Here is a 12,337-nt window from a genome sequence, read left to right as displayed (position 1 = left end):
TTCAATGAAAATTCTCTGAGATCTTAGTGTACAGCTTTAGCCACTTCTTTTTAAAAATATATGAAGATGTTATAGTTAAGTCTGATAAGCAAGTCATTATGGGCCTCTAAAGAAACTAACCTACAGTTTAATCAGACTGATGATGATCCAACAGAATATTTGTACTACAGCTCAGTTTAAAACTCTAGTTATTATTCTTTTGTTGTCAATGTGTTTATGTTATTTTTCCAGTTCTCTTTGCTTTTCTTTTTTCCTTTCTTTTCTTTTTTATTTGAAAATAATTATTTTCATACAATATATTCTGTTCACAGTTTCTCCTTCCTCATCTCCTCCCTACCTCTCTACCTCCCTACCTAAGCAACTCCATGCCATCGTTCCCATTTTCATAATTTAGATAAAGATATCACAAGGTGACATATATTGCCTATTTTTCTTTTATCTATCTATCTATCTATCTATCTATCTATCTATCTATCTATCTACCTATCTATCCTCTATCTATCAATTTTTGATGCTGGGAAACCAGCTGAATCCAGGCCAAGGCTTTGATGGGCAAAGTCTATACTGCATCATTCCCAGAGCTGTAATCCCTGTCATTCTGGGCAGGTATGTTGGCCTAATTGCTAGATTAAACTGATGGTATGTCAAATAGTCAAAGGAGGCATCCATTTTAAGGCATGTATAAAATAAAATGGCTTATTGTGTTACGGCCTCATATATCTTGTGAAAATTAACAGCAAATAGGATACATTCTGTGGACAGAATATATCATCTCATCTTTCTTGTTCATGAATATATTATGAGACAGACTTATCTAAAGTTTTCTGAAAGTCAAGGTGAGAGAATCGTGTGTTTGGTTGTGGAGGAAAGCAGTTAGGCAGCTTGGCATCCCATCCTTTAGTCGATGCACTCTGACTTTGTAATCCTCTGAGGCACAAGTCCATCCACAGTTATTCATACTCTTGAGATAGTGTCATAATTTGGCATTCTAAAAAATAAAGTTAAAAAATTGGCAGGAGTTTTCTATATGATTGATCAATTGAGTCTGACAAGACCCATATTGAAGTAACTGTCTAAAACACACAAAACTACCAACAATGATGAGTTTCAGAATCTGAAGTGGGTGCTCATTATGCACAGATGGCATAATACATTTACATTTTCCAAAGTCAATGGTGTGAAAACAGCAGGAACTCTGCTGATCTGACTACCTCACAGCTGATTCTCACACAATTCAGGACAGGGCAGGGTGGATGATCATCCCACACTGAATAACAGTAACATGTCTCAGCCACACTTAGGGGCAAGACTTTTACAAATAAACTCTAAGGATCAGTCTTTTCCTTTTATATTTGAATATTGATCATTTCTAGGTTTCAATAGATGTGATTTTAGTCCTACTGCAAGTTATTCATTAGAGTTGAAAGCTCTCAGAAGCCATCAACGCATTGCTGACCTCTCCCACCTCCATCCCTTAGTCTTAATCACAGCTACTGAAAGTGCCCATTAGGCTCCTAACATGCAGCAAACTTCAACAAAGGCGAAAACAAGCCTTTGAGATTCTGAGAGATTCTAACTGTTCCTGGGGAAAAAGTCAGTAAACATTTAAAGTGTGAGACTCTGCTTGGATCCCAACCTGAGCAGCCTCTGCAGTGTGTAACTCGTAATTTGAGGACCAGCTTACAACACACATATCTTAAGCATTCTGAATAGGAGGTGAAGCAGTCCATAGAGCTTCTTCCTTGTACATTAACTCTTTCTCATGATCGAGAAAAGCAAATCCTCCAGAGCTTTCTACCGGCAGGTGTTCTAAATGGTTGCCAATCATATGCATTGATTTTTTTCCAACACAGAGCATGTGTGTTTGGGGTCGGATTGCTTTACCTAGCAAGCTTTTGAGAGGATGATTGTTGAAAAATATCTGTGTGTTCAAGCTTGTTTTGCAAATGCTAAGCACATTAAGCTTCCTCAGGGTTGAAGTTATTGCTATGGAAACACTGCCAGTTAATAACTGTGCCTGACTTCTTGTATCACTGTGTCAGATACTAGTCAATGAATAGAAACGTCACCTTTTGCTTTTGCTGTGTTATACATCCTCAGAGGGACCCCAGAAGAGAAGCTAGTGCAGAGCTGATAAAGAGTGACCATGTTGGTCTGTTTGCTGATATCATCTTAAAAGCAGTTTTCTATTACTGAGAAGCCTGGAAAAGAAAGAACCTTTGAGGAAGCCTGGGATAGGAATGCTCAGAGGCCATGTTTTTAGAATGAAAGAGATTCCAGACAATTCTCAAGTCCTGAGGTCTCACTCTCCTATGTATAAAATCACATAGTGATTATGCCTCTGATGGAAGGACATTTGGGTGTGTTTCATTGGTTATAGTCATCTACAAAGAAAGAGCACCTGATGTTTGGGTCCAAGTTCTGTCTCTGAGACTGACCTCTCATGCTGAATTCATAGACTGACTTCACACCATGGCATGACTTCTTCTGCAGTAGGCATTTTACAGACAGAATGAGCTGATGGTGCTCATATGTGTATCATACTCTGGGCTGACCTGCTTCAAACAACTAAATCAGTGTTCTAGGGGTTCTCTGCATGCATACTTTGCTCTTGTTGACTTTTTTAGGCTGGGCCAGCCCACTATTGTCTCCTAAATCCTAGGGAGCAGAAAAATAGACTCCTTGGACTTTTGACAAAGATATCCAGAATGGAGATGCAGAGCTTTCCTGAAGAGCCTGGCTGTGTAACTCAGTGTGGTTCTTGAATCTGCAGGGTTTCCTTCTTCAGGACTCCTCCAGCTCCCATGAAGAACTGTAGCATTAGTCTGCATTTTTCCTCAGGCTCCAGTGCATTGGAACGAACATCAGGTCTTGAGAACACCACCACCTTCACCTCTTCTGACTACAGGTGGTCAGGAGCCATTCTTTCCTGTCTTCCTGAAACTGCTAAATGCTTTATTGTTACTATATTTTGTTGGAAATGTCAAGTATAAAAAGTAAATGCTGTTTTTCAAGCTGCTTCTTGTAGGATGAAGTAATGTCCTGAAGACAAAGAGAAGACTCGAGCTGTTGCCCAGCCCTGGGTTCTCTAGATGCTGTGTCACCTAAGAGAAGCATCAGCCTGGCAGGTGCTCACCTAGGAAATCTTGCTGCCCCTATGGCATTTGAAACTAATGCAATAGGCTCATTCTATTGCAACTACTTTTGCTGTGAGATACAGTCTTGTGTCACTGACCCAAGGGTGTTGTGCTTTCTTAAGTATCTATGGGGCTGTGTCAAGAAGACATCACTGTATGAGAAGGGAAAACACTTCAGAGACTTCAGAGACACTGACACAGAGTTATATGGTCTTCTTAAAACACAATTATAAAAAACCAAGTGTTTGGAGAAAAGAGTTCCTAACCAAGTTCTGCCATAGATGAGTTACAACAAGAATGGTTGTTAATTCTTCCTGCAGTAATTTCTCCACATCTAAAATGAGGGAAGGATCTAGAAGGTGAACTAGATGATAGAGGTTTTATGGACAGTATCTTATATGCAGCATTCTTGTCTTACAAAGTCTTTGTTATATCCTTTCTTCTAAGAGTCAGCACATCTTGTAAATACTGGCAATATAAAATTTATATTCTACTTAGCCTGTGGGACTTGGGAATCTTTTAGCAAACTTTAATCATTTATTTTCCTTAGCATGGTCCAATTTTATATCAAAGGAAATGCATATGTTCTCTGTATGTGTGATGCCTTATTTAGTGATGATAATTTCTCACCAGATTCAAAATTCAGAACTAATTTTGAGTATCTCTAGGGTTAGTTCAATTTTGATAATTTTTATATCCTGATATTTGGAGAATTATATAATACAGACATACTTGGAAGATAAGCTATATCCTCTATTTACCACAAAATCCTTCTGAGATTAAGTCTATGATGTGATAATTTCTGAAGAAGGAGGATGTGTTCCCTGAGCTACTCCACTTTCCACTCATAAGCTAAGCGCTGGGTGTTCTTCAGAGAAGCTTTCTGCTGAGCCAATGCCACTGCACTCTACAGCCTATGCTCATGGGGAGTCCAGTAATTTATATATTGAAGCAATCAAAGCGCTAATTATTTTGTCTCCATCAAAACAATTAAGAAGTGTCCATAACACATAAACTTCTGTAAAATAACACCAATATATTTCCATTGTAATTCTGTGAGCTTTGAGGCCACAGGTAAGACCAAAGTCATCCTACCCCACCTCCATTGTCCATGATTTTGTTTTTTGAGATTTTTGTTTTCTGAGTTGCCCCCTAGTCACCCATGGTCTGAAAAGGAATTTCTAGAATGGAAAAATATTGAAAGATACACTCACATTTTACATTGTATATAATCCTGAGAGAATTACTTAAATTTGTGCTTTCACTCCATCTTCTTAAAGGAGTGTCCATATCATGTCCAACCGCTCATCAGTCACATAGATTCTCTTGGTTACCAGATCTCAAGCGCCTGTCATCCAGTAGCCCCTAGTTTAATTAATGGTGGTCCTAAAGTACAGCAGAAATGATGGGAGGAAGACACCAGGCACTTCCATGCAGCTAAGCCTGGCCATGCCATTGAAGATTAGAGACACATCATTGCTAATTGGAGAATATAGACCTTAAGAAGTATTTACAAAAGGAGGAAGAATTTACAAAAGGAACCCTCTTCTTCCCTCTTTATCAAGAAACATAGAAACAACATTTGGATGGTTATGGCCATCTTTGGCCTTGGTGTGACCTTGGGAGGGGATGCTTACTAATGGAATAGGAACATGGAGATGGGAGCTACTATATACTGTGATGATATTCTGGCATTCAGCTATCAACTGTATGTTTTCATGCATGAGGGACACAGAGCTGTCTTCTTAGGTCATTATTTCTTTTGCATTTTGTGACTTAAGACTCTTGCTAGTCTCAGGAAATAAAGATGTGTTAGAAAACTGGTCTAAAATGTTCTTCACTGAATTTTAACTTTGTCAGTTCTTTCCTCGTCTCTCAGGACTTCAGTATTAATGAATAAAATGATGAATTAGGTTTTGGAAAATCCCTGCCCTCTGCTTTACTTTGATAGAATCTTAGTGGTAAAATAGAATATCCATAATAATTTGCCTTTATTCCTAGACCTTTGGTTTAGACAGTGAGAGCTTTAACATCATTTTAAAGAAGACAAATGTTAGAATTTTAAAGCTGTACAGGATCACCCATGAAGAAGCCTATGGCATGGGCGCAACCATCAGAGAGCTGTGTCTGCACTCAGTCCTCAACCTAGCCCCTGTGAAGTAAGGTGCATGAGTAAGTCAGGAGGTGTGAGAAGGGGTGTCATCAGTGCACACAATGCTGTAATCAACATGGGGGACTCTCACAAGCATATGCACACACACACTGTTTCCCTCGGTGTGGTCATTGGCCCATTTCCAGCTGACATTGCACTCTCCTCTGTCAACAATACTGACGACAACAATATGACATGCTACCTCCTACCGAGTTCAGCTACTGTGAAGTTGCGAGTACTGCAGTGCTGACTCACAGTCCTTCCCTGGAGCTATCTGTCTCCCATTTGGATGTGCACTCTCTGAATTCCTGAAGCCATGGTGATCTGAGTCCAGGCTGTCATGATTATTCACTAACTGAGCTTAGATGGTGAAGCTGACTCTGAACCAGTTCACCCCAGCAGAGCCTTTACTTTTCCCATCTTTGTGTGTACACACAGGCATCTGCATTAGACTTACTAACAAAACAAAGCAAAAGGAACAACACAACAAACACCCTTTTGCCAACTTAAAAGTCTCTCTTGGTCTGGATCTAGTGGCAGTGCACACCTAGGCCAGAGAATTCCTTGGCTACAATAAACCGTAACTAAATAATAAATTATCTTTATGGACTATTTTCTGAGAGATATAAATAACATTTATTAGTCAGCTATATTCTTGTCATTATTAATCAGAGAATTCTTTAATCATAAGATAAGGTGTTATAAATCTACATATTGAGGTTCTCTCTTGATTTGTTCGGGGTCAGAAGTATTTAATTTTATTACATCACTCAGAGATGAAGACTTTTGTGCTTAAGTGTCTCTGGGGAGCTTTTTGCCACATCCTATATAATTTGAAAGCAAGAAAGATTGCCCCCAACAATTACAATATGAATTAGTGAGTAGATTAACAGTAGAGTACAAAAAAGTTGAAGAAGCATACATTAGTGAAAGGTTACATAGCTCATTAAGTAATGCAGTGTTAATTAAATCACTCTTTGATCAGCATAAGAGTAATATAATTAATTTCACAAAGAGGGAAGTGACTGTTCCACTCTCAGTAATAATCAATGAAGGTATACACATCTCTAGACCACTGCATGGCACAGGTGAGAGAGGATTGCCAGCGTGGGAGAGAAATGAAGGCAGAGATATTCTGCTGTGGAGTATCACAGCAGGGGATATCTTAGGAACCAAAGTATTAGAATATTCTAGCAATTATATTTTGCTCTATGGCCACTCACAGTTTGAAAGCTCTTGATAGTATATGAATAGATGTTTGGGATGTGAACATTTTCATAACATTGCTAAAAGCATCATTTCCTCTTAAGGTCATTCACTGCTTTCCTTCATCCTGGGGATATGGCTAGTGTACATTTAGTGAGAACCCTGCCATGCTCCAGCCTCACGGGGGGTTTCTGTCATTCACTCCTATAGAGGAAAATCACCATGACACTGGAATGGGGAAGACTATTTCTGGACAGGACCCTGAAAGCACGGAAAAGAAAGGAAAATAGAGAGATGGGGTTTTGTCAAGTGAAGAACCTTCTGTCAGCAAAAGAAACAACCAACAGAATAGAGAGACAACCTACAAATAAATGTGTTTGCAAACTACACTTGTAATAAAGGTTAGTAAATAGACTATATAAGGAACTGGAAAGCAAACAGCAGAGTGAAGAGAAAACCCACAGAGTGGGAGAAAGTGTTTGTAAACCACACTTCTAATAAGAGGCCAACATTACAATATATAATGAACTCCCAAAACTTCACAAGCAGAAATAAAGATAAATGGTGGTAGATATTATTTTCAAAAAAAGACATCTAAATGGCCAAGAGGAACATGGGGAAATACCCAACAACACTAACCACCAGGGAAATGAAAATCAAAACATAATGATGCACAAGCTCCCTCAGTAAGAATAGGTATTAATAAAGTGAAGAAGGTATTTTCAGAAGAGGGTATGCAGAGTAGCCCCCACATACAGTGAGATGATAACTTATTAGGGTGATATGAAAAAAGTAGGTAGTAACTTTGTAGCAGTAGAATGTGTGAGGCCATAGATTCCATACCTAGAAACATGGGTGGACAGGGATGGAGGGAGGAAGAGAAAGACAGGAAGAGAGAGAGAGAGAGACAGAGAGAGAGAGAGACAGAGAGAGAGACACACACACACACAGAGAGACAGAGACAAAGAGACAGGGAGACAGAGAGACACACAGAGACAGAGAGACACACAGAGAGAACAAGACCAAAAAGAAGCCATCATATGATCCAGGTGTCTCACAGTCACTAAGTATATATCCTAAATGAACTCTACTGGTTTTCTGACTGCTGCTTCATCCCTTACAGCAAAGAAATGAATAGAAATGCCAACAAACTGATAAACAGTTCAGGAAAACATGTTTCATACATGCAACAGAATAGTATCCAGCCATATAAAAGGTAGAATCTGTCATCTGTGCTCACATGGATGGGCCTGGAGGTCATCATGCAGTGGAGTTGGGAGTAGAGCAGTAGTCACCAGAGGCCTGGGAGAGTAAATGACACAAAGTTCCAACAGTGGGTCTAAGTTACAGACTAGGAGAAGCAAGAATTTACAGTAGGACCATGGAGACAACATGTGTATTCCAGGACACTATGGAAACGCAGCTTCAACTTATCACTAGACAACAATGTGTGACCAGGGAGGCAAATACACTTAATGCAATTGAAAATCTATGTTTCAAAATATTCTACGGTATCCTACAAACACACGTGACATTTATCAGGTAAAAGACACAGCCTTGAGACACTGGAATGCATAATTAAAGCCTGCTTTGCTTTGGAAGAATGTAAGTGACTGTTCCCTGTGACAATATCATCAAATGTTTGGGAAAGGAAGTGAGTGGAGTGTTGTCATGGGACAGGATTCTGCAGACTCCTGGGAGATGCTCTCGCTTCTATCACGGTAAGAACAACTGCAGCCTGCTTCTTGACCTGCGACCGCAGTTTGCTGTGGCATCTCCACTTGTGTGAGAACTGCACTGTCTTATTTTCCCACAAAGCTTCTTTCTCCTAGATTTTGGCACATACCTGGAAGGACTAGAAGTCATCTTCTCAAAGTCAGAAAACATTCTTAGGTGAAGAAAAGTTTTATTCATTCAAAACAAGCTTAGATATCAGCAAACAAAATACCCTCTGGGCAACCAATTCCATGACTAAGTGAGTATTTTTGAAAAGTAAGCCTGATTTTCCCCCAGGAACTTATGAGAAAACCTTCTGACACATTTGAAATAAAACCTAGTCGCTTCTCAAATTGGCCATTTGCACTCCAGGGCCAACACTGTGAAAATGCACGGATTGCTTGGGTAATTCAATTGCATGTGGGATCGATGCAGGTGTGAAGGTCCCTGGTCAAAGGTTGGCCCTTAGGCTGTAACTTAATCAATTTGGGGTAAGTCAAGTTTGATTACATTTTCAGTGATGAAGCTTTCGAAAGCAATTTTAAGCTTGCCTATTCTGAAGCTGTTTGGTTCTGTCCCAAATCTATATTGTTGGATACAGAGGCAGTTGTCCACCTGCCTGTCTTCTTTGGAGTTGATTTGGTCTTGGAGTTGAGGGAAAAAGAGAGAAAGGAAAATAATGGGGAAGATGCAAAATGTACCAAAATTAAACAAACAAAAGACAAAATAGATGAAACTTTTACTAATGGTATCAGAATGAGGGATGTTTTCATCCTCACCCCATTGTTTGATAATTTAAACAATGAGGATAAAGGGAAGGAAAAAGTGAAGGAATATAGAGACAAAGAAAAGTCTAGGGGAGGGTCCCAGAGGATGATACACACTGACACACATTGATTTTGGCAAAGCAATCCTGTTTCTTCAGGTGTAGCTGGCAGGTGGTTCTGTGTAACAAACAGTGTCCGAGAGGAGTGTCAGCAGGTGCCCTGCTCACCAGACAGACATAAACCCGTTCAACATATTTCTCCAGGAAAGTGAAATTTGTAAACTGTTGCTCACATCTCCTAAAATTTTAGGTAAGCCAAATTTGTGTCAACTCATAATACACCACTGGATGTACAGCATAAAATGAATTTGTTTTTGTTTATAGGCATGTGTGTGTCTGCTCACATGTGTGCAGGTGCCTGTGGAAGCCAGAAGAGGGCAGTGGACCCTCTGGAGCTGGAGCTTCAGGCTGCTGTATGTTGGTGCTGGGAACCAAAGTCCTCTGAAGAACCAGCGACAATCTTGACAGCTGTGCATCTCTCCATCCCCTGACAGCAGTTTGTGTATACTGCACAACACACATCTATCCACACACTGCAACACTCCTAAAGGACCATGAGTCTTAGAGAAAATACAAATGTCACTGCAGTTGTAGCACTGACCAGATTCCTATGAGTTTCCAAGGAATATGTTGTTAGTTCTTCCTTTAAAAGTTTCAGAAAACTAATTCCTTCAACGTGACTGATAGCGACCTGCTTGGCTCTGGCAGGAATCTTGGTCTGCCTCACTAATTAGGCAGTTCCACATGTGTGCTAATTGGATTGAGTCTTTAACAAAATCAAAGGAAGGAAGAGTATGAATCGATCTAAAACCATATCTCTGAGCTAGGAGCTCAGTTGCTTCTTTGCATTAAAATTGTTGAACATTGAAGCTTGCCTTTTCTTTTTTCTTTTAAAGGTAAAATTGGAAAAGAATCCAAGCTATATAAATGCTGGTCATAGCAAAGATGAAATAACATTTCTTGCTTGATGTATCACCTCTCACTGAAGCACGCATTGGCCAGGTAGCTAACGTGTGTCTGTAGATAGAGAAATTCCAATTGCACACCTTTGTGTAAGGAAGCCTCAGCCAGGCTGGATAGGCTCTCAGTGAGGAGCAGAGGTCTCCAGAAGCTGTAGGTACTACAAATGAATTCACAGTGCTTTGGAGAAAGTGTGTTCTATGGAGTTACCATCACTGTGGCAGCAGTTACCCCTTCTTGCTTTTATCTGGAAATTAAAATCATCTAAAGAAAAAATAAAAAGTAAATCCAATTTCACTCCACTCTGTCTTTTTGAGGAATGTCTAACAATTGTGCCTTATACTAACCAAAGTGTGGTTTTGGTTACAGGGGCACAGACAATGCTTTTGTTGGCATACATGCCTGGGTCTCTTAATAGGGTGCCACATTTCCATTTTTTCAGAGAAAGAAATGAAAACACAGAGGTCCAGGTTGACAAGCTGCTTGTCTGCTGCCTACTGTGTGTTGTCATGGTCTTTAGATCATGCTTCACATCTGGCCACAGCTGTAGGGAATTTTGGGGTGTGGTGGGGTGGTACTCAGAGATCTCTCAGAAATAACAAGAAAGGAATATGGCAGCATCCTCCAGAAGGACACCTGGAAGTGCTTGGCTGTGGGAAGGGTCTGGTCATAGATTGACTGTGGGCTCAAATACTGCCATGACTTCATTCTGCAAGAGTCCTCATAGCTGCAGGCCTCATGTTCACAGGGCTGCCTTTGGGTCTCATTTATATTGCAGGACTAGAGTTGTGTAAAATAACATAGAAAAACATTAGGTCCAAAGAGGGTCCTTTCAGATGCTGCACGTCAGCAGAAAGGAAACTCTGAATATGAAGAAAACTTCCCAGGGAACAGAATTCCATGGAGAGGGCAGAGCATCAAGATCAGTGAGGAAGCTGCCCTACAAACTCTGAAACTCACCACAAAATCTAACACACTGAAATGTAAAATATTTTCAGTCAATAAAAATAATTTTGAGTTCACTGATAAAAATAGTAGAGAAAATATTAGTATAAATATACCTTCAAATTAACCAATACATTCTACTCTTTCTCTATAATGTACAATATCCATAGGACCTTAGAACATTATGTCTGATGAATGCTCGGATTCACATAGTCTTCTCATTTTATAGATGAGGAGACTGAGACCACATAGGTGAGCATAAAAACCTCTTCACTTTAGGGCAGAATATCAATGATCTCAATAACAGACCTCTGGCTATATGGTGTGGATAAATTTTTACTTTTTAAGGTCCTTAATTCCCATAAGCTTGAAGCCTTTCATGGTTCATTGATGAGAGTGGCAAATATCAAAGTTCCTTCTCCCTCTCCCTCCTGACCCTTGGTCAGTTCTGGGCAGCATGTGTTGTTTACAGCAGATTGAAATGCACTTGTCAAACTGCCTATTAACCCAGGAGAAAGACAACGGTAGAGTAATTAATCTCCTACAGCCTCTCTAATCAACCTGCCCACTCCCTCCACTCAGTACAAGTGAATGCTTATGTGCATGGCTGATTAATTAATAATTCTAATAAGGAAGGTATCATCATGATATGCATTGATTCATTAAGAAACAAAGTGAAGAACCAGCTTGTTTGCATGGGTACCCAGAGAGACAAAGTTACAGCTGTTCAGTTTACATAGACTTTAGTCTGTTTATGATCATCCTTCCACATTTGTATAATCTATAACAAAAAATGGAAAAGGAGGTGGATGTTTCACGTACACTTATTTTGTAATAGGTAGTGTGGGGGCTACTGTGTGTGTTCTATTTACTTTTATTATTTATTTTTGTGACATGTGATGTGTGTGTGTGTGTGTGTGTGTGTGTGTGTGTGTGTGTGTGTATGCCTGTGTGCAGGTGTGCATATGCATGTATGTACTTGTTTATAGAGGTCAGAGGTTGACCTTAGGTGGCTTCCTTAGGTCCTCATGTTTGTACACCAAGATTCAATCAACTGAGCCATCCCTCAGCCTTGTTCTATTTAACTTTAGAACCCTCCATAAAAACAAAGTATTCTTTCCTCTTGCATAGGAGAGATGTATAAGACTCAAAGATTGAGAGAACTGTCCAAAATCCTCCAGTTCAGATCTGCTTAACTCAAAGCTTTAGATGCTCAACTTAGAGAGTGGGTAGGCGTTGGATGCTTATGTGTGAGCTCTGGCTCATCTCCTTCAGTTTCCTCTTCTATAAAGCAAAAGGTTTGTTCTAGAGCACAAGTTTTCAAATCAAAGGAACTTCTGGCATTTTGGCAGGCTTCACTGTCACAGTACCGTGTGATAGTGAGAGAGAATGAAA

The 12,337-nt window shown here is 39.8% G+C and overlaps 1 protein-coding gene across 3 annotated transcripts in view; it reads right to left on the bottom strand.

Moving 5' to 3' along the window:
• The window catches only part of Negr1 (neuronal growth regulator 1), a 738,499-nt gene that overhangs the window by 137,481 nt on the left and 588,681 nt on the right, over positions 1 to 12,337 (bottom strand). The window contains exon 7 of one of the 3 annotated variants that reach the window (XM_028882948.2): positions 10,830 to 10,897. The exons of the other annotated variants lie outside the window; for them this stretch is intronic. Within the exon in view, the coding sequence (XP_028738781.1) occupies positions 10,830 to 10,897 (68 nt within the window). Of the gene's footprint in view, positions 1 to 10,829; positions 10,898 to 12,337 lie in introns of those variants that run through there. 3 annotated transcript variants of the gene reach the window in all.

This window comes from Peromyscus leucopus, chromosome 6 (assembly GCF_004664715.2).
Source record: "Peromyscus leucopus breed LL Stock chromosome 6, UCI_PerLeu_2.1, whole genome shotgun sequence".
NCBI classification, from domain to species: Eukaryota; Metazoa; Chordata; class Mammalia; order Rodentia; family Cricetidae; genus Peromyscus; species Peromyscus leucopus.
The sequence above is the reverse complement of the archived record's forward strand: the minus strand, read 5'-3'. Positions and strand labels throughout refer to the sequence as shown.